General features: G+C 43.7%; 1 protein-coding gene across 2 annotated transcripts in view; it reads right to left on the bottom strand.

Moving 5' to 3' along the window:
- Ankrd55 (ankyrin repeat domain 55) overlaps positions 1–26349 on the bottom strand; it is an 87720-nt gene that overhangs the window by 42880 nt on the left and 18491 nt on the right. For both annotated transcript variants that reach the window (XM_055603570.1, XM_055603571.1), the window contains 4 exons: positions 24300–24422; positions 17471–17601; positions 13339–13448; positions 4178–4238 (listed from right to left, as the gene is read on the bottom strand). In XM_055603570.1, coding sequence (XP_055459545.1) covers positions 4178–4238; positions 13339–13448; positions 17471–17601; positions 24300–24422 — 425 coding nt within the window. The remainder of the gene's footprint in view (positions 1–4177; positions 4239–13338; positions 13449–17470; positions 17602–24299; positions 24423–26349) is intronic.

Raw genomic sequence — 26349 nt, 5'->3', positions numbered from 1 at the left:
AACGACATGGTGGCTCACAGCCATCTGTAATGAAATCTGGTGCCCTCTTCTGCTGTGCATGAAAACAGAGCACTCAGATACATAATACAAATAAATTACAGAAAATTCTGTTTCTTTCTGTAATGTATATTTATTTGTATATATGCACAGTTTTAAAATATTGGTGTGTGTGTGTGTGTGTGTGTGTGTGTGTGTGTGTGCGCGCGTAAAAGAGAGAAACTTGCATGCCAGTGTCCATGGAGGCTAGGGGCATTGAGTCCCCAGATGCTGAATTTATAGGTGATTATGAGTCACCCTGACTAAACTTGGGAATCCCAAGAGTAGTATATGCTCTTAACCACTGAGCTATCTCTCCAGTAAAACACACCACACACACACACACACACACACACACATACACACACGTGCACACGCTTTTTGATATCCACTAAGTTACTGAGGTAGAATCAGAGTACAGACAACAAACATGGTTGTCCTCAGAGACAGAGTTTGAGGATCAGGCCTAGAGGGTGGGAAGGGCTCTTAAGTAGGTGTGACCTTATTCCACTTTAAAATATGATCAGTTTTAGTATAAAGTTTGGGTGTATTTAGAAGCGTTTTAGCATTTTGCCTTCTGTGGGAGGCAGAGACAGGGACTATTTTTTCTGACTTTGCGTTTGGGAGCACGCTGGCTGGGGTTACATGTTAGGAATGCAGAGAGCGGAGCTGCTGCTATGAATCATGTCCAGAACCTCACATCTGGTTTTGCAAGTTGGATTTGTTTTCTCAGAGTGCTGTTGTAACTGGTATTTGGATCAAGAAGCTGCTCCTAAAAACCTACTAACGTGAAATGGTGCATAAAATCGACACTGCATCCTACCATGCATGAAGGTGCTTCTCTGGGTGGACGCACTAAGCGTTCTAACCCAGATACCGACAGTTCACACCCACCCTGCTGGGGGGATGGGTGCTCTTCCTACAAAAGCTAAGGCGAGAGAAGGAGAGGTTAGATTCCAGACACTTGGTGCCTGATAGTTCCTTCACTGGAACAGACAAATCTCCACTGATTTTTCTGAGCTCCGTTTAGACTGACCATGCAAAGGGCCCTTGACCCATCTTGCCTTTCCCACCATGAGAAACTCTTCAGTGTGGAGAGCTTCTGAAGAAGTCACTTTGCAACAAAACCGCACAGTAAGAATTTTTGAAACAGGAAAAACAAAGCCGGTTGCTGGAATAGAATAAAGAGTTCAGAAATGAAACCACAGACAAAGAGAAAATGTAGCACTCTGTGATTAAGTTTCTGAGGGTAGATAGGCACTCTTAAAAAAAAAAAGTGGGTGCCCAACGCATAATCAGTAATAGAAAAAAAACCAGTTATTTTGATAAATCATAGTCACAATTTTCTAAACATGAATTGTGAATAGTTCAACAAACTGAAAATATATTTTAAACCTGGCAGACACAAAGGACCAGCATTCAGAACGTGTGGAACAATAAGAAAATGACAAGCACCCCTGTTGATTAATGAAAAAGACATGTAAAGAGGCAGATCATGAAAGAAGATATAGAACGAGAAATATAAATAAACAGGAGTGTAACTCAACAACACGAGAGAAGAGGGCTCTTCAGCTACTGGCAGAGCTATAAATTGGTGCTTTGGGGAACAAGTCGGCAGATTGCATTAAAATAAAAACGAACACGCTATTACCCAGAAATTAGTTTTTTAGAATCTGATATTCCTCTTCTGGTGTGCATGAAAACAAGAGTGTTCATATACATTAAATAAATAAATACATAAATACATAAACTACACCACTTTGTAGAAGGCACTTGAATTTTTATTTTTGGCATCCTTAGAGAGCTCAGGATTAGTTCTCCACAAATACAGACGGCAGACCCTATATTAAGTCTACATGTATTCATATAGATGCACATAGTATGAAAAACTTGGGTGTTAGGAAGCTAAGTGGAGCCATTTTGTATGACTTAGAATAAGCCTGTAAGCTTGCCACCAAGCAGCTGGGGAAAGAATCAGTCCTCAGAAGCAAACTCTAATGTGTTAATGGACCAGCCATGGAACCACATAAGACGGCTTTGGTGGGTTAGAGACTAGCCGAAAGCTGTGAATCCTAATAGCCCCAAACCACCGCCTAGTGAAATGATACAAAAATCAGAACTTTGGGAAGGCTCTCGAAGATCTTACACCATGCTCCCAAGACATGGCTTCTCTAGCTTCTGTGTGAATACTCTTCAGTAGAGGACCTGAGATTGGCTTCGGAGGATGGCTCTGGCTCCAGTGACCTTTGAACTTCTGGTACTACCATTGCTGGGTTCACACATGCCTGCCCATCTATTAGCACTAGCCACTGGCCAAGACCTTTCAAGCCTCCAACAGTGCCATCCTGCCGGCCTGCCACACTGAAAGGGCTTCGCTGTGGAGATGGCTTGAGCCCCCAGGGTCCTCACTGTAGAAAAATCCCCAGCTGAATCCCGCAGCAGTATTTCCTGCCCAGCCAACTGTTCCCCGGTTGGTGAGATATCTGTAGCAGGGTATTCGTAAGGGATATTTGTGTGAATAAACCAAACTTATTTGAAAGACAAATTCCCTGGGGACATCCTAATTGTCGAGTACCTCGAAGTCCACTGGCCATGCTGTCTGTCTGCAGCAGGCAGGCTAGTTAAAGTGGGGTTTCAGATGGATGTGGAGCTGCTGAGACATCCCTTGAAGAGGAAACTGTGATACTAGGCAGAACAACATCATCTTTAAGGTTGTTGGTTTTTTTTCAGTTTAGAATTCGAATTCAGTTGGTCCAAGTAGCTGCTTGGATTTTTTTTTTTTTTTTTAACAGAGGTCACTTTGCATGAGGAAGAAACAGAAGTCTTTGGAAGGTCCGTGTTCACCTTGGCCTCCCCCGGTGGAATAGGGGGATGGGAAGCTATATCTTTCCTGATGATACTAGTTCAGCTTCAAAGTAGCCAGAGTTGCAGGTCTGCAAGTGGAATCTGGCTTTCGGGTATGAATGGCTGAGTCACCAGTTACCTAAATAAGACCCGCTTTGGGGAGGGGGGAGGCCTGGGGCTGAGGTAGTGGAAGTAGCTGGTAGCTTGCTTAGGGACCAGACATCCCCAGCATGCTGACATATCGGTGACTTTCCAAGCACTCCACTTCACGCTCGGGCGCAGGGTGACTGGAGCGCCCAGCTAGCCTCTGGTTCTGCTTTTCAAAGCAGAAGTCTAAAAACATAACACTTCCCTGTCCTCTGAGGTTTGGCTTTGGGTCATGAAAGATGTGTGGCGTGAACACAGTATGTGACCACAAGTCAGAGACGTCCAACCTCAAACATGAGTTGTAAATAGAGGACTTGGGGTGTGGTCATCATGATGGTCAAGCGGGGAGGCCTTTGGTGAAAGGCTCAAGACAGATGGGCCGAGTAAGTATAGGCAGGCCAGGAGGAAGTTACGGGGGGCTGGCTTCTATCTCAGTGTCTACGGCCAGCTGGATTTATCCAGACCAGGGTACTGCGACACGCTGTGTATGTGTGGGACTAGACTGTTGTCAGTATCACCAGCCTTTGCTCCTGATGAGTGACCTAGCCAAGCGGATGTTTAAGTAGACTGTCCACTCGGAGCCCAGAGATTTCAGTTGGGTTTGGGATGCTTGCAGTCGAAACCCACTGGCCAATGAAAATCAGTACTCATCTTTCAACAGCTTGACATAGCTATCATAAATAAAAATAGCTGTAACAAAGCTGCTGCCCCCAAGCTGCACCGGGGCAGCACTGTAAGGTCTGACCCAGAACTCCGCTTAAGGATGGCGGCGGCTGATGATTTGGAAGGCTTCTGCAAGGATACCTTAGTAATGTGAAGCAAACGACAACCGTGATTTGTGGGGACCAGAAATGCTCACCTGGGTCTGTCCTGTCTGTCCGAACTCAGAAAAACGACAACACATGTTTGGAGCCATTGCTTGTTATTTATGTTTGGGGGACTCGAGAAGACAGGAAAGGGAATGCCCGAGGCGCATTACAAAATTCCAGTCATACGAATGCCTACCCTACGTACTTAATGCAAGAAACCCCCTCCACACCCGACATGCTAGAGTTCTGCCTGGAGCAGAGAAGCTTGCCTGCTGAGACGGGTGTGCAAAGGACAACTTCCGCCCTCGAGTGCAGAATGTGGCTGGGGACAGCCCACTCACCTCCGTGTCCTGGTGATTGATCTCACCGAGGCTGGACTGCTGCAGCAGGACTATGAGGAGCCTGTTGGGAAGAGCAAGAGTGGCTCAGCAGCACTGACAGTCATGGATGCTTAGAATGGGGACCAGAGCGCATATCAGGAGTGCGGTCAGAGGCCTCTGAATGAAATGAGGCTCATTCCCATCTAGCCAAAAGTTGCCTGCCTCCCACCTATACTGTATACACAGTATTTGCATTTACGCTTTCACACACTGATAAGACAGAAACTTTTGAACAGGCGATGACAGGACTCAGTGAGAAACAACAGTCGGTGGTTCTCATGTTCAAGTTCACTAGCCTGTACTTGATTGTCTGAGGGCAACATCCCCTCCCTGAGACACAGGCAGTTGGCTGTACTGGTTCCAGGGCTCTGGAGCCCGACTGTCTGGGTTCACACGTCAGCTCTGCCAAACTCTGCACTCTGAGGCAAGTTACTTACCTTCCCTGTGCCTAAGCTTCCTGTCTTCAGGGGTAATAAGTCCTCATCTCACAGGTCAGTGTGAGGAGTGAGGCAGGTAAGAGGAAAGCATGCAGAACATGGCTGCATTTCTAGAAACATTAATCCTACACTTCTGAGCCTTGGCCCCGTCTCTGCGCCCCTGGGGAGATTTAAAAAAAAATCACAGACAGCTAGGCTGCACTCAAAGGGTTATGGAGGAGCCTCGACGCTCCAGCTGAAGACCAACGCATCAGGGCCAGTCAGGTGAGCAGCCAGGTTTGGCAACCATTGAGAAGGTGCCGATGCCTGGTCAGTGAACCTCTATGATGAGGGCTGACCACAGCGTAGGCAAAGAGGCTCAGAATGATTTTTTAAAATAAGAATTATTTGAAAAATGCAATTGTTCAGTCCTACTTCTCAATCCGGTTTTCTTCTCTCTTTGCATGTGTCCGGTGTGTTCATGGATTCCTATGTATGTACATAGACGTGTGTGTTTGGTGTGTGTAGAGGACAGAAGTAGATATCAGGTGCCTTCTTTAGTTGCTGTCCATCTGTTTCTGAGACAGGGTCTCTCGCTGCTTGTCCAGGCTGGCCTGTCAGAGATTCCCCCACTCTACCCCCCCCCCCCCCCCCCAATGCTGGGATTGAGTTGAGTTGCCATGATTTCGCTTGGGTGCTGGGATCCACAGTCAGGCCTTGGTGTTTGCACCACAAGCCCTTTAGTGACAGGAGCCATCTTCCAACTACCCGGCTCCAGTTTTCATTGTTTCTCAGCGTAGATGGCATCTCAAGCCCCTAAGTATGAAATTATTACCAACGAGAGGGCAAATTGACGGGCTAATCATATTGCCTTCTTAACAGACACGACGCAAGGAGAGCTTGAACAGGGATGAGATTATCCTCATTTGCTATAGATGTGAAATGGCCTGCGACAAAGCCTGGGTTTGAATCTGGTTTTTCCGCTGCCTTTTGGGGGAGCCGAGCTACTGCTGGGACTTAATTCTTGCCTCATTCCTGAGCACCCGGCATCGGCATCTGCATACTAGCAGTGGGGTGAAGGATCCACGGCTGTAGCAGGCGGGAATCCCTTGCACCGAGATTTGTCAGAATGGGCTAAGACTGTGAGCACACACCTCTTTTACACTTTCTGAATTCTAGGCTCATTCTTTTATCTGATAGGACCTCATTATAAAAATAATTGAATTGAGATGATGCTTTTTTTTTTTCTGTCATTTTCTAACCTCTGGGTGTATTTTCCTTTCCTTTCTGGTTACCTTACGGGTGGGAGTGGGGTGAGCTGTGACTGTTTCTCCTCTGTCTCCAGTGGCCACTTTTAACCTCCAGCACGCCTTTGGTCGGCAGTGGGCACAGAGGTGGGAGGGGAGCCATGAGATGAACTAAGGCGGCGGTTCTCAACCTTCCTAACGCTGCGACCCTTTAATACAGTTCCTCATGCTGTGGTGACCCCAACCATAAAATTATTTCATGGCTACTTCCTAGCTGAATTTTGCTTCTGTTATGAAGTGTGATGTCAATGTCTGATGTGCAGGATATCTGATATGTGTGGCCGGTTGGGAACCATGGAGCTAGGGCTAGCGCTACTCTCTAGGGCCAGCCCTGGCTTGAATGGGCTCCTCAGACAGCTTCTCCCTCGTGGATCCAGTGGAGAGAGAGGGCTCCCAGGAAAGTGAGGTAACAGAGAATGACCCCATGCTGCTTGCTAGGTGGTTCCCAAAGGCTGTGGGATGAATCCATTTCTCGACAGGCTTTTCAAATTTCTTCTCGATGTAACCCTTGGTTCCGAGGCTGACCCTTGGGGATGACGTCAACCAAGTCTCCACACCTATGACCTTGTTGTTTAGTTGGAACACTTCAGGGAGGAGGGAAAGATCAGACTGGCTTCTGGCAATGACCCCTTGCCCCCTTTAGATTTAGGGCTGTAACATTTTTTTCTGCTCTTTTGGAGAACAAAAGATTTTTCTTGTTTTGTTTTAGCATCTTTCTGTGTATCCCCAGCTGGCTTTGAACTCCTAGGTAGCACAGGCTGGCATCAAAGCCGAGTTTCTCCCCCTTCAGTGTGGGCTAACAGGCATGTGCCACTGTGCTAGGTCACGAGAGAGTACCACCTCTTGCTAGTTTCACTGGATTTTCCTTGGTTGCTGCCTTTTGGGATTCCCTCTCTTCTCTGTCTGATGGACCAACTGGTCTATGCTACTTTTATTTGATTTTGCAGTTTTCGAAACTAGTTGGTCTTCAAAGCTGGACAAAGATATTCAGCTGAAGAGCTCTCTCCCTCTGTCTCTGTCTTTCTGTCTCTCTGTCTCTGTCTCTGTCTCTCTGTCTCCTCTCTGGGGCTCACCACACTGCTGGTTAAAGCCTCCACACATCATGTGCCTGTGATCCAGCCTGAACTAGAAATTAGATGCCCATTATGCACACGGTGGTCCCTTGCTGTCCTGTTGTGTGCAGTTAATCTGGCTCAGTCCCCATCTGCCTCAGCTCTGGATCACTCGCTGTCCTCGTCTTTTTCTCCTAGAGCTCCAGCAGGATGCGATGGTGGCCAGAAACATTTCTTCTACCGTGCCACCCCTGCTGGAACCTGTTCAAACTGCCCTCAGATCTCAGAGCAACAGCTCCAGGCCACTACATACCAGGTAGCAGGACAGCAAACAAGGACGGTCCTTCCCCTGGGGCCATGATTAAGTAATGAGAACACAGAGGCCTGCTGTTAGAATCCAAGCTTCCTATCGACCATCCAGGGACCTTGGGAAAGTCATACCTCTCTCAGGACCTCCTTTTCTTATCTATATAATGGAAAGTGTGCCTTCTAATTACTAAAGATTTGCTACAATTTTAAACGAGCCAATGCTTACAAAACTTTTGTGTGCCCATCCCCAACTTCTCTATAATGAACGGTTCATTTTTAAAAATCTTGCTGGGTCTTGCCCTTTCTGTATCTTCTTGGTCCTCCTCAGGTGATTCAGGTGGCAGCAGGGATCAGATAAAACCATCACAGGTATAGCATACTTCGGTTATCTTTTCTGTTTTTTTCACCCCTCAGTCTCCCAGCCCTTCAGCTCAGTGATGGCGATGAAAGGGGATGCTCCCCCAAGCCAACCATCTCCCCCTTCCTGTCCCTAATGCTATCTGGATGCAAGGATGTGGTATAACGAAGTATCCACATCAAGTTAGAGCATTAGTAATTTATAGGACCCCAAGGTAATGAGCCAGGACACCCTCCAGCTGTAGCCAAGAGCTGAATTGCTGGCGCTGTAGCCTGCAAAAAAAAAAAAAAAAAAAAAAAAGAACGAAAAAGGAAAGAAAAGAAAATCTGCCTGTTACCGTGGAGACCATGAAGAAGTCCTTCAGAACTGGTGGCTTCTTTCAGAGGAAATTGCTGCTTGCCTTTCAGCACTAGCGCCTGCGGGGCTGTACAAACACCACTGTCTCTTTGGGACTTTGTCCTAATTATTCTGTCCCCTCTTTCACTCAGGCGCCCTCTGAATGTCCCAGCCAAGGATATAAGAAAAGCTTAGGGACACTCAAAGGGGAAAACTTGGGCCTGTTAAGAAGCAGAGAGCTCGGAGTAGGCACGGAACTTGTGGGATGAAGCCTGGCCTCCTGGGCTCCTTTGTGTTTGTTACATACATTTAAATTGTATAAATGTATAATGTATAAATGTATAAATCACATATCCCTGTGTCTGCTCCAGTCCCCACTGCCCTGGGCCTTAGCTGAGGCTGTGGCTCCAACCCATCAGAGAACCCGAATCTCTCTGTAGGCTAAGGGCAGAATAATGCAAACATCCCTCTGGACTGTTTAAAAGCAGATTCAATAACCTCCAGTGAGAGTCATGTGAGGGGAGGTTGCTGTTTGAAAACCTAAGGATCAGCAGATTTTTTAAGCCAATGTAAACATCTTTTCACAAGTCCTCTGGGCAGGCAGCTGTTTGTACTGCTTACTTATATGAAGAAAATATTGGTGGATCTAAGCTCACAAAAGTTGTAAAGGGAGTTTCTGGGGGAACTGAACAGCCTGAGTTTAAATCTGAAGTTCATCAGCAGCCTGTTTCCTTGAGTCTACGCAAAGGGGAGTGAGTGTCGCTATCCCAGCATCCTTAGCAGTAAATGCATATTGCATGCTGCTACAAGACTGTGTGCACAAACACCTCTGTGTTTGTAAGTACCTTTGGCACGTGTGTGCGCCAAGGTGGGAACTGGTGGGGTGGCAATCAGTGGGTCCTAGTCTTTAATGCCAGCGTGTGGTATTCATGTCTGTCTACTATCGCCATTAATATCACACGCAGCATTAAGCTTTCCGAACACAATGAACTAGATACTATGTTTAGTAGTTTTAATATATTTTACTCTAATTCTGCCTCTCTTCTTATAAGAAAAGAATTGCATCCCCCTTATTTTCTAGAAAAGAAACTTATCTGGGCCTTGACATAGTAACTTGTCCGAGACAAAGTGGTTGGTCAGATAGATGAGGCAAGATTCAAGTTCAGCCTGACTCCCAGCCACTCTTAACCTCAGCTCAACAAGGATTTTAGGTGGGTTTTGGTTACATAAATTAAAAATAAGGTGAGTGAAGAAATAAGGCAGAGAAAACAAGGGCAGAAGATGGAAGACATGATCTCCAGTATGTGCTAGGTAGGTTTCAAAGTGAGTTTTGAATTTCCTAAGCACAGAACATGAGGCATGGGACCCTAAACCAAGGGTTCCTATAAAACACATTTAGACTATTTTCTCAGAGAAGCAGAGCCATCCCTCCCTAAATGAAACTTTTTTTTTTTCCTGTGGTTTCATATGTAAGGTTTTTGAAGATGTTATAATGAATAAAATATGACTTGATAGTGAGCCAGTAAATTTTGTAAGGCTGTTTCTCATAAAGCCTGGCAACATAGGCCAAGGGCTTGCTGATAAAATATGATCACTGTGAGCTCTGCAAGGCCACGGTAGAGGCTGTGGGGAAGACAGCGACCTTCAGGCAGGTTTTCTTTACGCGCACATCGGTTGGTTAGCCTCCATTTGCCCCACTTCCTCATCCGGACAGTGGGGATAAAAGTAAGACACATTGTACAGGAGAGTGGTGTGTTAAATGGGACAGGACCTGGAGAGCACTAAGAATTTTGTTCAGAGCATGCTTATGATAACAATGTCACCCCCCCCCTCAACGTCATCCTCATCCTCAACTTAGTTGCTCTAAGTTTGACTCAGACCTCAGCACTTGCTAAGCCTGCCTAAGGTTATACCCATGCATGGGCTGGTGAGATGGCTAATTGGCCAAGACGCTCCCTTCCAACCTAAGTGTGATCCCCGGATCCCCGGAACTCACACGGGGGAAGGAGAGAACTAACTTCTCTAAGTCACTCTCTGACTCAGCGCTGGTGTGTGCCATGTGTACACTCACACACACATATACACAAAATAAATAAATGAATGTTTTTCTTTTTTTTTTTTAAGTTGTCTCCATTTAAGAAATGAGGCTCACGTGAGCCTGCTTCTCCGGGGCAATTGCAATGTCAGAAGGCACCTACAAAGTCAGACAACAAAGCTTTCTGTTTTCTCAAACAGGTGGCTGCTGCCCAACTCTGACAAAACATGCATTGGTTTGTTTCTGCTACACCCAATGCAGATGTAACTCTGCCAGAAATTTTCTCAGTGAAACAACCACAAAAAAAACCTCATTTTTATCAGTTTTCTCCCAGGAGGAAACCTTTAGGACAGGGTGCTTTAAGATGCTTCCTGGAGAGTCTGTTGGCAATTCAGTTACAGCAGTCTATGGGTTAAGGGTTCGAGCCAATCCATTTTGAAGGAGATTCACTAATACAAAATATTGCTTTCAGAATATTTACCCACAGGTTTGGATTTCACTAGTTGAGTAACATTGTCGCTAAAGCACAAGATTTTAACATTCAGAATGACTTAAAAGAAGAAAATTCTATCTTTGGCACATAGAAAGATGTTTACTTTTCTGGATTCAACTCCTCAGAGGATGTTGGTTGGGTCATTAGATATAATATCCAGAGAAGAGGAGGCCTCAACTCCTTGCTTTCAGAGTTCTAGGCATGTGGGATAGATCCTAGAGTGTCTAAAGGCATTGCTATATATAATATGTCCACAGAACCGGGGGGGGGGGGGGTAGGGACGGGAAGGGGGGGGGGGGGGGGGGGGGGGGGGGGGGGGGGGGGGGGGGTTGGGGGGGGGGGGGGGGGTGGTGCACACCTTTCATACCAGCACTGGGAGGTGAGAGGGGAGAGGCAGGTGAATCTGTGAATCTCTGAGTTCGAGGCCTGCCTGGTCTCCAGAGTGAGTTCCAGGACAACAGCCAGAGCTACACAGAGAAACCATGTCTAGAAAACCCAAAACAATACAAAACAAAACCAAAAAAAAAAAAACAAAAAAAAAACAACCAAAAACCATATGAACAAAACCAACAAAACAACAAACCCTTTTTGAAGCATCAACCAAGGACCATGCATGTACTGGACCTAGGCCCTCTACACAGAAGACGCCGACGGGCAGCTCGGGCTTCATGTGGGTGCCCTAGTAAGGGGAGCAGGGGCTGACTCTGACATGGACTCTGTTGTCTGCTTTCTGATCACTCCCCCTTGGTGGGGCTGCCTCAACAGGCCACAGAGGAAGAGGACATGCCGAGTCCTGATGCTACTTGATGAGCTGGTGTGGGGGCTCCTCTTCTCTGAGGAACAGGGGCGAGGGGAGAGGGGAGGGGGAAGAGAGAGAGAGGGTGGGTTCCAGAGAAGAGAAGGGAGGGGGTTATGATCAGATGTAAAGTGAATAAGTAAATTAATTAAAAAAAAAACAACATTAACAACACACACACACATGTTCATGGAAGAGACTTGAATGGGTTTTGAACTAATTATTTCAGAGGTTGAACCAAGCTAACTGAACTGATCTTGAATGTAATTTTGATTGAGAAAAATTTGATTGACACTTCAGGTGTAGAAGGTGATGGCAGAGAGAGCTTTTCATTCAAATCTGAGTTCCTACTTCAGGGGTAGAATCCCCAGGGTCAGACAGATCCCTGTATTTCCTGACATTTGTTCTATTTGAATGTGTGCAAATGACTAGTCTTTGTTAATGGAGGGGGATTAGACGTGAACGGTGATATTCCCATTACGGTCATTACCATAACTCAAGCGGGCATTTATCTTTCAGGATACAAGGCTCTTAAAATTACTCAAGAGGAGCAGATAAAGTCACTTAAGTTCAGCAATCAAGGCAGAATAATTCTTGCAGGGTATGTTTTTAAACTTATTTTCTCACGATCGCCCTTGCAGAAACAGTATACTGTTGTGACTAAACATTTGTGCAAGCTGACTAGAAAAAGTCTTTTCCCTCCTTTCCTCTCCTCTCTATCCCCTCCTTTCCTTCCTCCCTTCCCTTTTCCCTTTCTGAAAACAGACCATCCCCTTACCATGATGTTTACTGATAGTTAATGGTCTGGATTTGCTCAAGGCTTAGGGTAACTTCTGTTCTTTCTGAATATGGTCCAAGAAAACAATTGGCAAGCTTCAGGGATAGTCCTGGAATTTCCCAGGCCTTTTGCTATCTTTAAAAAGTGATTGAAGAGAAGCAATCCTGTTATCTGCCCCCTTCCAAACCTCTTCAGCTTCACAGAGCTTCGTGTCTTCATTATGGCTCTGGGATCTGAGGGTGAGGCCCACAGCTGTGCTGCTGGCCAGGCAGGCCCTGGGATTGGGGGATGCTGAATTGCTGTCAAAGGCATGTTATATGCAGCAGAGTCGAAGGAGGAGCCGAGCCGGAACATTGCTGTTTGTAGTAGGAAGTGTTATCATCAGGTGCTGTAAGGGCTTTCAAAATGAAGGAGGCAAGAGGCCAGTTTCACACTGAGGAATGAGGGAACGTAGTCAGACGGGGCAATTCTTTTTCTTTTGGTTTCTTAATTGTCTTAGCAAATTGTGACCTCTTCAGTCACTGATTTTCTTCCTTCCTTCCTTCCTTCCTTCCTTCCTTCCTTCCTTCCTTCCTTCCTTCCTTCTTTCTTTCTCTCTCTCTCTCTCTTCCTATCTTCCGTCCTTCCTTCCGTTCTCTCCCTCTTTCTCTTCACATGCACTTCCTGTGTGCACACTCCTGGTTTTGCTTCTAATGCCCTGGACTTCTGCCTTAGGCTCCTGTGCCTCTTTAACTCCAAGACTCTGGCTCTATACTCTACTTGGACATTATCCTTACTGACATGTTTTAGCTTGTCTGATTTTCTGAAAAGCACTTGTCATTATTGGAAAGTATCTTGTTCCTTTGTTTGCTAGTGAGCCACTTGAGTCCTTCGACAGTGTCAAGGACACTGAGACATCACAGACTGTCTTGTTTACTGTGGCATTGTTAGGTACTAAAACTCTGCTGGTTTGTAATAAAGGCCCAGTAATAGTTAATTGAGCTAATAACTGACTGCTAGAATGAATGAATGAATTTATGGATTCCAGTGATGAAAAAGTAGCCTTTCTCCTTAAATAAAAGAGGGAAAGTGTTTTACTGAAGTAAGATTGGAGTTTAAGATTACTCATGAACATTTTGTTCTGGTCCTATCCAGAAAAAAAAAAAATGAGTAAACTTCATGTGTTAGCCACAGAGTGGTGGATCCCAGGCCTTTCTCACGCAAGCTGGGTCTTTTCCAACTGTCATGTAGTGCTGTGCTTACCTCACATCAGGCTCCGCTGTGGCCGCGTGGAGTGGCAGGCGGCCATTTTTATCTGGGATGTTGTGCTTGGCTCCGTTTCTGAGCAAACTCACACAGCCTTCAAGCCAGCCCTGAAAAGCAGCAGCAATCACATCATTATATAATGCAGCCTCACAGAACACAGGTCAACATTCTTTCTGTAGTTTGGAGTTTTTGTTTGTTTGCTTGTTTGTTGCCACTCCCTTCATTTGGCTAAAAGCACATTTAAGTTGAAACCATTAAGGACCTCAGTGATAACTCAGGCACCTCATCAGAGAACTGATGTCTGAGCTTCACGTTCACAGGTTTTCTATAAGATTGCTGCCCTTTCATATACAGACTGATGCAGGCACTGCTCTCTTGACTCTCCCTTCTATTTCCAGCACTGGGATTCAACAACCGCTATGCTTAGGCTGCCCCAATTCCCACATGCCAAAGGTAGCGTGTGACACGGAGCTGGCACCCGCTTTGGCCACTCAGCTGTGGCTTAGCTCCAAATCATATATATCAACTGTCTGATTTAGATGACAATATCTACTTCTAAACAGTAGATTTCCAAGCCACTTCTGTATCCCAGACTGCATGCTTAAACCATTCCCCATGTCTAATGAGTAGGCCTTCATTCTTTATTAGTTCATGTTCATTTTCTAATAACCTGCCTACTTGAGTCAGCCTTGTCTATAACCTGCCTACACCCTGGAAGTAGCTGAGACTCTAATGTTCATGTCCTGAATCCTAACACGAAGGCATAACTAGAGGTCGTCAAGGGATACCCATTGCAAGGTTTTATGCACCTACATATTTCTTATGAAGCTGTGTAAAGTTGGGAGTGGTGGCACACACCTTTAATCCCAGCAGTCAGGGAGGCAGAGGCAGGCAGATTGCTGTGAGTTTGAGGCCAACCTGGTCTACAAAGTGAGTCCAGGACAGCCAAGTACACAGAAAAATGAAAAAGGAGGAGGAGGAGGAGGAGGAGGAGGAGGAGGAGGAGGAGGAGGAGAAGAAGAAGAAGAAGAAGAAGAAGAAGAAGAAGAAGAAGAAGAAGAAGAAGAAGAAGAAGAAGAAGAAGAAGAAACTGCTTGAATTTCCTGCATACTAATTGCACCAACTGAAGCTTGATATTATCACCTTGCTGGCTAACATTTCCATCTGGGTCATTTTTTCCTGCTATCTTATGTTCAAGGACAGAAGTAACCTGAGGCTAGCCCTGCCCAGATTTATTCCACTTCCTTAACTTAAACTTCTTTAACTGATCCAAGCTTGCTGATGACCAAGTTTGGTTTTTACTGCTCAGTAGAATGCCTCCTCCTACATTTATCTACAACCCTCAGGCTTCTTACCTACATATAAACAGACCGATAAATAATTGAAAGTCTCATTGAGAAGAACGAGGTGATAACCTTTTATTCAAAAGCAGCTTTTCACCTCCCTCCATTTGAAGGTAGTAAAGTCTTGAGATGTCCCAGTTAGATGAGATGACAATATTAGAAGCACCAAAACTCCAAGAATTAATAATGTTATTGAGGTAAGAAAATAAAAATATGAAAAGAACTTTGTGGTTTTGAAGAGTCTAGACAATATCTGTCAAATAAGAACACATCAACATTCTTGGGCTAAATCAGGGAGATGGGGACCTAGAGTGCCAGAATTTGGGAATATCAACAAGAGGATTGGGAGAGAAGGGTCATTCTTTGCTGCATAGTGACTTTGCGAACAGCATAGACTACATGAAATCCAGTCACAAAAATCAAAACTAAAAAGAATTTCAGGGGTTATAATACCAAGTAAGGTTCTATAGAATTGGCCAGCAATATCTGTCTTAAATAGGAACAAATATTTTGGAGGACACTGTCAGCATTGACTCAGTTTTCTAATGTATTAAATCTGTTTCTAGTTACTAATGTCCAAGTCATCAAGTCCACTGCTTAAAAGGAAAAGAAAAATTAATCAGGGGACCCAATAGCAAGGCATGTTGGGCAAACTTCTGAATTGCCCAACATTTACAGTTTTTGAAAAAGCAGATCTTTTGGTGGGATAAGCTTTGAAACATCTAAAATATTTTGCAATGTTTCCTGGAACTCAGTGTGTGTGTGTGTGTGTGTGTGGGGGGGGTGTTCTTCATTTTTTTTTTCTTTTTCTTCAGACCCTTGATAGCATTTGGAAGCAACAAATAAATGTCATACCTACTCTGTCCTAGCTGGCTTTACCTTTTCCTTCAGGTGTGATAAGCTTAGGTTTTTGTTTTTACCACACCTCAAAAAAAAAAAAAAAAATATATATATATAGATAGATAGATAGATAGATAGATAGATAGATAGATAGATAGATAGGGGCCCAAAAAGGTGAAGTGATTTGCACAAGGTCACATGTCTACAAATTTATTCGTACCCTGAGTTGAGACTCAGTTTCTAAGTGCCTTTTTTTTTTTTTTTTTTTTTTTTGCCAAGTTTCTCTTAATGATCAAATCTAGACATTACTGGATTTCACAGAGGCCCTCAGAATGCTCATCCTCACTGTGAGCCTTGGGGTCTCACACAGAGGCCAGGCACCGTTAGAAGGCCATCCCATCTGTGTCATGTTCCCGCTTCCCTCACACAGCTCTTTAGACTGGCAAGAGCTGCCTGCAAAGACGTTACCCTTCTATGTTCCAAGTTGCCCCTCATAACTGATGTTTAGGAGAGCACTTCTTTCCAGGCCTTTCAAATTTTAGAGTTTTTAAAGACATATAATTTGTTCCCAGCATATTTATAGTCTCATGGCAGGCAACTTTAGAAGACATTTCCATCCCTTTCCTCTGGCCCTTCATTCAAATTTTAGCTTGTCATTCACAAAAAAGGTTTAACTAGCAAGAGCAGTTAGGAAGGCCCATGCTACAAGGCCTACAAGGCGGGGGGGGGGTGACTGAGAGATCGATCATATATCTGCCTGAGATGTGGAGACTCACTCAGCTAGCACACACAGAGCAGTGCTCTTTAAATTCAAGTGGATACCGAAGTTGCTGGGGAAGTCAGTTTAACCTGCAGACTCCGACCCTCCCCTTTCCCCATGCTAGCCAAGCCAGGCAGTCCTAGTGTACCTCAGAGCCAGCCTTTCAAACAAGACCTCTAAGAGATAGCCAAGAGGCCCGTGGGCCACACTTAAAAAACATCTGCCTAGGTTCGTTTGTGGGTCCTAGAGAAAGAGTATGCAAAGAGAAAAGTTAATAGGCCTCTGAAGAAAATCTGTGCGGGGATTGAGCAATGCATCAGTGCAAACTGTGGACTGTGGCAGGAAGGGGTGGTGTGTGTGTGTGGAAAGGAAGTGTTTCATTTCAGCGGGGCACCCCAGGGGGCCTGGCTGCGGTGAATCCACAACCATCAACTGGCAGCAGTAAGGAACTGCAAGAGGCAACGGATGTGAGACAGCAGTGGCCATGTTGCTGGAAAAGAAGAGAAGCAATAAACTGTCCCTCGCATGGTAGGCACGGCTTGTTTCACATGGATTTAAGCCAGCCCAGGGAGCTTCCGGAAGGACTACTAAGAGCATCTTGAGAGGAGAGGGCTAGAGGATCTTCAGAGAGTCTTAACCAAGCTTTGCTTTAATGCTGGGTGATGCTGAACCAAAATCCCTAGTATGAGAATGACATTATAGTTTCTAATATGAGCACTTGGCTACGAGTTCTTCAATTGGTGTTGCCCTTGGGATCCTGGTGTGTCCCCTATGCCCTAATCATATCACCCTTCCCACTTCTCATCATTTCTCACATTCCTCAGCCTGGAGCTCCCACTCAGCTGCTTTCAATCTAATCCCACCCAACAGATGTCAGCTGTATCTTCAAATCATTACCCTCTGGGCGTCATTTATGGTGGCCTTTTTAGAAACACCAAGAAGGGCCAGAAATGTCCCAAGTGAAATTCCGATGTTGAGATAGAAAAGGACATTTTGCTGGTGATCATATCACCTCTATCTTAACTTGTAAAGGACCCATACAAGCCTTAAGGATCATGAGTAAAGCCCAAGTCCTATTCTCGATGACCTACAGTATCAGCCCAGGGGCACCATTCTATGAGCAGAATCCACGTGGCATCTTTAGTTCCCTTGCTCTGTGGCCCCATTAACAAACATAAATTCGTACCAGATAAGTTGCCAGGCATAAGCTGGTGCGGCCATACGCATCCTGTGTATTAATGTTGGCACCCATCTTCAACAGCAGCTTCACCGTGTCCACTTGACGACCAGAAACCGCATGCATCAAGGGCGTACATCCTGGAACCAGATGTTTCAACAGCCTTTACAAATGTTTAACCTTTGAGATTTATGAGCAGATCATTTGTCTGTTCATTTATGTTGCTTTCCTGTAACACAAACCCAGCTGCTGGATTTTGTGGCGCTGAAGCAAGCCGAAGGTGATGGTTTCTGTTTACATAAGCCGTCTGTTTCTTTCTAGCTCCTCCTTCCCCTTAGTTGTCTGTAATTCTGTCCTCTCTTCCTACTCAGTTGTCTGGGATAGTTCGTGGGTTAAAACATGTTGGGCAAATGACCAAAACTGGCTGTTGTTGCCTTGGGGATGTGAATAACTCCAGACCTAGCAGGTAAGTTTATTCCGACTAAGGTGAAGTTGGTGCAGAACCTGGAACGGCTTTTGGTCCGCCCAGGCAAACAGGTTCACCACACTTCTGGAGGTGGTGGGTGGTAAAGGTGGGTGGTGGCCTAGCCTTGGGCTATACAAATTCTCAATAGGATCCACCTCACTGACTTCTTCTCTTTCTCAATTAATAAGGCCAAAGGTATTTAGTTTTTCAGTTTTCTTTCTGAATAAAAATAGAGATGAATGGACACATTTTGCTGAACTTTGGGACTGTTGGAACAGCAAGGAGCTTCACATTACTTCAGCCCAAGAGGCCAAGCTGAGCGCCAACCCTCTGTGCTGAGCTGACATGTTTAGATTCTGTTGAGCTGGAAACCCTTGTTGAGCTCATGGTCCTCCTCTGAATGAACCCAGCTGTGGTCCACAGAGATGCCTGAGAGTGGGTTGCTCTCCGGACCACTGTTCTCCCTGAACATGGCAGCCGGTGACCCAGCATCCCTCCTCTCTAAAAGCCTGTGCAGACATCGGTGCCAGGCAAAGCAGCAATGAAGTGATTCCTAGAACAGTGGCAAGATTTCCCTCTCTTCTTCCTCCCCCTCCCTTTTTCCTCCTTTCCTCTTAATTCTCCCCTGTTGCTTCTTCCCTCATCTCTTCTTCCCTCCCTCCTTCTCTACTTCCTTCCTCCCTCTTTGCCTCCCCTCCCTGTCAAGTAGCTACAGCCTTGTCCTGGTACGTGCACTTGGGAAGGAAGCAGATCTCTAAGTTCAAGGCCTGCCTGGTCCACAGAGTGAGTTTCAGGACAGCCAGGGTTACACAGAGAAACCTTGTTTTGAAAAATTAAATAAATGAATGAATAAATATTAAAAATTTTAAAAAGAAGTGGTAGTTACAGCCATTAAAAGGAAAAGAAAGGACATAATGAATAAAGAAAAAAATCTGTGAATCTGAGATACTCAGTAAATAAAGCAAATTAGTTTTTACATACTATTTGCATAAAATTACATGCTCTGTATGACTAGTTTATATCAATCTTGAGATTGTCCTTTCTATGTAAATTTCTTCAGAGAACAAAGAACAGAAAATTATCTTATTGAACAGACAAGATTTAGTATAAAGTTATGACAACTAAGCAAGAAATAGCTCAACAGTTTAGAAAGGAGAGTCCAGGAAACACTCAGACTTTCATGGAGCTCACTGTATAATTTTGGTGACATTGTACATTGGTGGGGAGGACAAAGATTTAGTAATTATGTACTGACAAATTGGATGCACACAGGGGCCAAATTCAAATACAGCCAGACTCCCTACCACCCCTAAACATAATCCAGATGGATTAGAGACAAAATTTGCAAGCAAAAGGTAGCATTCTGAAAAACAAACAAACAAACAAACAAACAAACAAACAAACACAGAAGCATATTCTTATAATATTAAGGATTTATGAAAGATGGAAAAGCGAAAAACTGTGAAGAAAATACCTTGTTAAATTCAATGATCTAAATTTAAAAATTCTGCAGTACATATTATCAACCAAAATTCAAAGGCTAGCTAGACATCTGCAGAAGTTGTTATTTTTTTTTTTAATTTTTAGTTATTAACTCTTTGTTGAGAGAAGGTCTTAACTTGTAATAGGTTGGCCTTGAACTAGTGATCTTCCTGCTTCAACTTTCTGAGTGAGGGGATTACAAATCTGTTCTGCCACACCTAGCAGGCAAAGTTATTTTAATTCGTAAAATTAAAAAATTATTAGGCAAACTAAATAAAGAACAATTAACCAGAAAGACACAATGATCTAAGAGGGAAAAGGAGAAAAACACAATAAGCAATTTCCAAGAGATTATTTCAGTGTTAGTCAGGGGAGACACGTTGAACGACCCTGGAAACCACTTACTACATTTTAAGTTAGTGATGATTATTAAAAGAATAAGTGCCCTGTGCTGTCAAGGGTTTGGAAACCAACAAGAGCATCATTTTGTCATTGTTGTCATTGTCCTCCTCCGCTTCCTCCTCCTCGTCCATACAGGGTTTCAGTACACAGCTCAGCAAGCTCAGGCTGCCCTTCCGTATTCTGTTCACTTATGTTCTTTCCAAGTGGTTAAGTTTTTATTATTCATCTTTGTTCATTAGTACAGAAGTCTTGTTTACGAAATATGCCCAGAAGTAGAACTACTTGGTTACGGATACAAACATCTTGAATTTGGTTAAATGTTGTCAATTTGACCACCAAATGACTGTCTTGATATCCCCCCCCCCCCCCCCCCGCAACTGTAGTCTTACCACCTCAGCCTCCCAAGGGGAGAGCTTTATGACCTCTGCCTCAGGGCCAAGCACTGACCTATGTAGCAGAATGCTTGGGTTCTTTTATTAGCTGTGGGCTTTGGCTAAGAAACTGAGCCGCTTTAAAACTCCTTGTCTTGCCCTGGGCGATTGCAAACAGCTCCAGTATTATGAAACCCCTGTGGTAGCACATATAGTTAATAGGCACTGAGTACGTCTGGTGGGCCAAGCCTAACTCTAAACCATCTAATTCTCATTAAAAACAAAGTCTAAGGAAACAGTTCTTTTGTGCTCTCATTATTATCCTCATTTTACAAACAAAGAAACTGAGGCATGGGAGCTAAGTAGTCTGTTAGGTTTCTGTTTGTTTGTTTGTTTTGGTTTGTTTTTCTTGCTGGCAAAAAGGAAGAACTGGCATAATTTGTTTTGTTTTGGCTTGACTTGATTTTATTTTTATTTTCTGATTCCTCTATGGTTTCTCAGGGTTTCTCTATGTAGCTCTGGCTGTCCTGGAACTTACTTTTTGTAATTTTTTAAATATTAGTTACAGTTTATTCAGTTTGTATCCCAGCTGTAGCCCCCTTCCTCATTCCCTCCCAATCTCACCCTCCCTCCCTCATCTCCTCCCATGCCTTTTTCCAAGGCCACTGATAGGGGAGGTCCTCCTCCCCCTCCATCTAACCCTAGCCTATCAGGTCTCATCAGGACTGGCTGCATTGTCTTTCTTTGTGGTCTGGTAAGGCTGCTCCCCCATAAGGGGGAGGTGATCAAAGAGCCAGCCACTTAGCCAACCCTGTCAGAGACATGAACTGTTCCATTACTGTTCCCATAACTAGGAAACTCATTTGGAGACTGAGCTGCAGAATTCTACCAGAACTTTAAAGAAGAGCTAACTCCAATTCTCTTCAAACTATTCCACAAAATAGAAACAGAAGTATCCTTTCCAAACTCATTCTATGAAGCCACAGTCACCTTGATACCTAAACCACACAAACACCCAACCAAAAAAAGAGAACTTCAGACCTATCTCTTTTATGAACATTGATGCAAAAATATTCAATAAAATACTTGCAAACCAAATCCAGGAACATATAAAAGATATCATCCACCAAGACCAAGTAGGCTTTATCCCAGTCATGAAGGGTGGTTCAATATATGGAAATCCATCAATGTAATCTACCATATAAACAAACTGAAGGAGAAAAACCATATGATCATCTCCTTAGATGCCGAAAAAGCATTTGACAAAATTCAACACCCATTCATGTTTAAAGTCGTGGAGAGATCAGGGATACAAGGCACTTACCTAAACATAGTAAACACAATATACAGCAAGCCTATAGCCAACATCAAACTAAACGGAGAGAAACTTAAATCAATCCCACTGGAATCAGGGACAAGGCAAGGCTGCCTACTCTCTCTGTATCTCTTCAACATAGTACTTGAAGTCCTAGCTAGAGCAATAAGACAAATAAAGGAGATCAAGGGGATACAAATTGGAAAGCAAGAAGTCAAAGTATCACTATTTGCAGATGATATGATACTATACATGAGTGATCCTAAAATTTCAACCAGAGAACTCATTCAGCTGATAAACACCTTCAGCAAAGTGGCTGGCTACAAAATTAACTCAAATAAATCAGTAGCCCTTTTGTATATGAAAAACAAAAGGACTGAGAAAGAAATTAGGGAAACTACACCCTTCATAATATCCACAAATAACATAAAATACCTTGGTGTGACTCTAACCAAGCAAGTGAAAGACCTGTTTGAAAAACAAAAACAAAAAAAAAAAACTTCAAGTCTCTGAAGAAAGAAATCGAAGAAGATATTAGAAGACGGAAAGATCTCCCATGTTCATGGATCTGTAGGATTAACATAGTGAAAATGGCCATCCTGCCAAAAGCAATCTACAGATTCAATGCAATTCCCATCAAAATATCAACACAATTCTTTACAGACCTTGAAAGAACAACTCTCAACTTCATATGGAAAAACAAAAAACCCTGAATTGCCAAAACGATCCTGTACAACAACGAATCGTCTGGAGGTATCTCCATCCCTGATCTCAAGCTGTACTACAGAGTAATAGTAATAAAAAATACATGGTACTGGTATAGAAACAGAATGGTGGATCAATGGAATCGAATAGAAGACCCAGAAATAAACCCACACACCTATGGATACTTGATTTTTGACAAAGAAGCCAAAATCATACAATGGAAAAAAGACAGCATCTTCAACAAATGGTGCTGGTTTAACTGGATGCCTACATGTAGAAAAGTGCAAATAGATCCATATTTTTCATCCTGCACAAAACTAAAGTCCAAGTGGATCAAAGACCTCAACATAAAACCAGACACACTCAATCTGTCCTGGAACTTTCTATGTAGACCTCAAAGACTTAAGCTGGCCTCAAACTCACAGAGATCCACCTGCCTCTGTCTCTGCCTCCCAAGTGCTGGGGTTAAAGTCGTGTGCCACCATGACCCAGTTAGTAGCATGATACTAAATACCTAAAGAGCATGGCCTCTGAAAGCAGTCTTGCTAGCTTGACTATATGGTTTGCAAATATTGTCTTCCAATTTGTATCTAAGCTTTTGATTTCCTTAATCAAAGAAGTTTTAAATTTTTGATGAACTTAGATTTGTGAAGTTTTTATCTTGATGAACATGCTTTTGTGGCAAGTCTAGGAGATACTTGCCCAGTCCTAGATCCTAAATATTTTCTCCTTTAAAAAATTATAGTTATTCTTTCTAAAAGTTTTGGGTTTTATATCTTACATTTAAGTCCATGATCCATATCCATGATAACATGTAACATGTGTTAGATTTGGATTGAGTCAACTTTCTTTCCCTTTCCTGTTGTCTCACCTCTCCTCCCTGTTCCCTTTCTCTTCTCTCCTCTCTTCATCTTCCCTTCTTCCTTCTCAAAATCTTATATGTTTTGTGGCACTTGGCACCATTTGTTGATGAAGTTATGTTTCTTCCACTGAACTATAGCTCAAATCAGTCTAGAGTGTTTCTGAAGGTCTAGTTCTGGGTTCTCTGTCCCTATCCATTGACTTAGGCATCTGCTCCTTAGCCCAAACACCTACTACATAATAGCAAATCTTACAACATAGGATTCCTTCCACATTTTCCCCCTTGAAATTGTTTTAACTATCCTAGTTGTTGTGAGACACTATTCCTGCAGAGAAATGAATAATTATATATCTATCCAAGATAGGAAACCACCAAAGTCCAACTTATTGAACCAATGAGCTTGTTTGGGTTACTTACAGGAATATAGATGAAGACTTACTTAGAGTAGGGAAAATGACTCACAGGCAACTGTATGACCAAAAGCCCACCCCAGCATGTGTGACAGCTCATATTGGACATGGACTTGGAATGACATGATATGGGTTGGAAGACTGGATTGGTACTATACAATTGGCAGACAGTTTGACAAAGTGGAGTGTCTCAGGCAGCTCAGCTGGACTGAGCCTCCTCAAGGTAGCATGAATGGTCTCTTTCTCTTTTCAGTGGCTTGGGTGATGTGAGAGTGTCTTTTATCAGTTCTTACTGATTATATATACTTGGTGAATGAGGGGGCCTAGTGTATCTTGTCAATTTCAGGGACTTCCTGAAACTTTTAAGTTGTTTATTTCTTTATTTAAGGAGAGTCCCTTTGGGATGGAATGTTACGACTCCTTTTAGAACATTTTATATCTTAAGGAGCTTCCTTCCAAGATGGAAGGTCTTATCTGAGAGGAAACTTCTACAAACACTGTTGTCTATGTATGGTTGCTTGTGTGTATGCCTGTGCAAACACAGACGCATCTTGTCAGGTTTTGATAGAATTAGATAGGTCTTTCAAGTTGCCTCTTTATAGAAATTGTATTAATCCTGTGTATGCATTTGGAAGATACTGTGTGTTTATTACATTGAGTTTCTAACTAATGAACATGGCATGTCACTCTATTTATTTGGATTTTCTTAAGTTTATCTCTTTGGTATTTTAAGTGTTCCGCAAACAAGTTCTATACGTATTTTGTTATATCTAAGCATCCCTAGATTTAAACACATACACACACACAGACACACACACAGCCTACCTTCACTGTCACAGCATTCCAGGATAGAAGGATCCTCTCGAATCACGGCAGTCAGAGCATTGACGTCTCCATTAGATGCTGCCTGATACACCATGGTCAGGTCCACTTCCTCAGATGAGTCACCTCCACGAGCCAAACAGACACTGTTAGTGTGCCATGTGAATTCACCCAAAGGACAACACAGACCAAATTGTCACCCACACAACTGATTCACTAAATCTCCCTTTCCAGTGAATCCAGACAGAGTCTGAGTCAGCTTGTTCACATAGTTCCTGGACACTTCTGAGGAAAAGTGGGCCGCTGTAGGCCATTTCAACACCACCATATGTTGGCAAGGATCCTTGGGATTCGACATCCTTTGACATATTATGACTCTTTAGGCATTCAAGTTTCCCAAAGTTAGAGAGAGCAGAGAGGGAAGAAAGCCCTCTTCTTGGTTTCAATCTACTCTGAATCTGAAACATGCTCTACGGTCTTCTCTTCTGTTTGCTTCTTGTTTAGAGGCAGGCTCTTGCGGAGCTCAGGTTGGCTTTGAATTTTCTCTATAGCTGAGGCTGACCTGGATACTGATCCTCTTTACACCCACCTCTTAAGTGTTGTCATTGCAGATGTGGGCTGCCAGGTTTCACACAGTTGTTGGGGATCAAAAGCATGCACTTGCTTGGGTAAACCATCTGTTAACTGAGCTACATCCCAAGCTCTCTTACCTGTCTTCTTAATACCTCAATTCACCTATCTTTGGGAGAAGCATTATGCTCCTCATTCTTTCTCTTCCAGAGATGCTTGGCACCTTTTCCTGTCCTGATCTTTGCTGACTGTATCTCTAGATGCCCTTACCGTCTAGCTATACATGGGAGGCACTGAAGACTCAGACGGGGGAATGATGGGACCATCCTCCCTTGCTCACCATCTAGCGGTAGCTGCCTCCTTCCCAAAAGGAGCTTTTCTTGTGCTGAGCTAGCTCTCATCTGTCCCTCTTATAACCTGTCCATCACCATTGTCCTTCAATTGCAAGCTAAGCAATTCACTGGTGTTCACTTATGTTTATATTTGGGCCTTTTGCCTCATCTTGCATATTCGCCCATTCTTTAAAGCCTGCTCACTTTCAGCCACCTGGGTTTGCACAGATTCTATTTCCAGAACTAAGCTTGTGTGAAACTGCTTTGAATGAGGTAGCCAACTGTTTATAGTGTCTTTGTGAAGAATTGATCCAACAGATTTCACCGCCACCGTTGACAACAGACTGTGGGTCAGGTGACTCTAGGGACACACAGAGATGGTTAGGAAGCAAGTTCTCTTGTGGAGACCCTTTGAGGGAGGCTGTGCCAAGCCCCTCTCTTGCCCTCAGCTATATTTTCTCCAAGTGTAACTGATGTTCAGAGAAAGAATATCTCAACAGTTTTAAAGTTGTTTTTTTTTTTTCTTCTAATAAAGTGAACACAGGACCAAATTGGCTTTTTAGTTCTTTGAACTTTAGCTGGCATGAGTCCTACAGTTTTGGTTTGGTTTCCCTGCCCCAGTATTTTGGAGAAACCATTAGTTATTTTTAACCAGTTAACCCGTTCTAAGGCAAGCCTGTCACTGAGAACGGCTTGCTTATGACAACACTGTTTGTCATAAGCAAGCCTGAACACTGTTTGTCATAAGCAACACTGAAGCGAGTGACTGCTTTCTAACTTGTCTGTTTGCTTTTGTGTTTTGTATTTTGAAGCAGGTTCCTCTGCTTGCTTGCATGACAGATGAAGGGTGTCTGGGACAAACACCACTCATGTGCTGTAGGGCTGATGACTTTGGAGCCAGACAGAGACCTCGGGTACAAGCTGTGCTTGTGCTGACCAGCTGTGTGGAATTGTGGGCCAGTCACCCTTACCTGGCTTAGTTTCCTTATCTGTAAAATGGAGGTGATCTTGATGACACCCACAACCACCTCCCTTAGAAAAGTACGTGGTGACACTGAGTTAATGTTATATATGATATAACACACACACACACACACACACACACTATCTATCTATCTATCTATCTATCTATCTATCTATCTATCTATCTA

Source organism: Psammomys obesus, unplaced genomic scaffold, assembly GCF_907164565.1.
Source record: "Psammomys obesus unplaced genomic scaffold, mPsaObe1.curated_primary_1811, whole genome shotgun sequence".
NCBI lineage: Eukaryota > Metazoa > Chordata > Mammalia > Rodentia > Muridae > Psammomys > Psammomys obesus.
The sequence above is the reverse complement of the archived record's forward strand: the minus strand, read 5'-3'. Positions and strand labels throughout refer to the sequence as shown.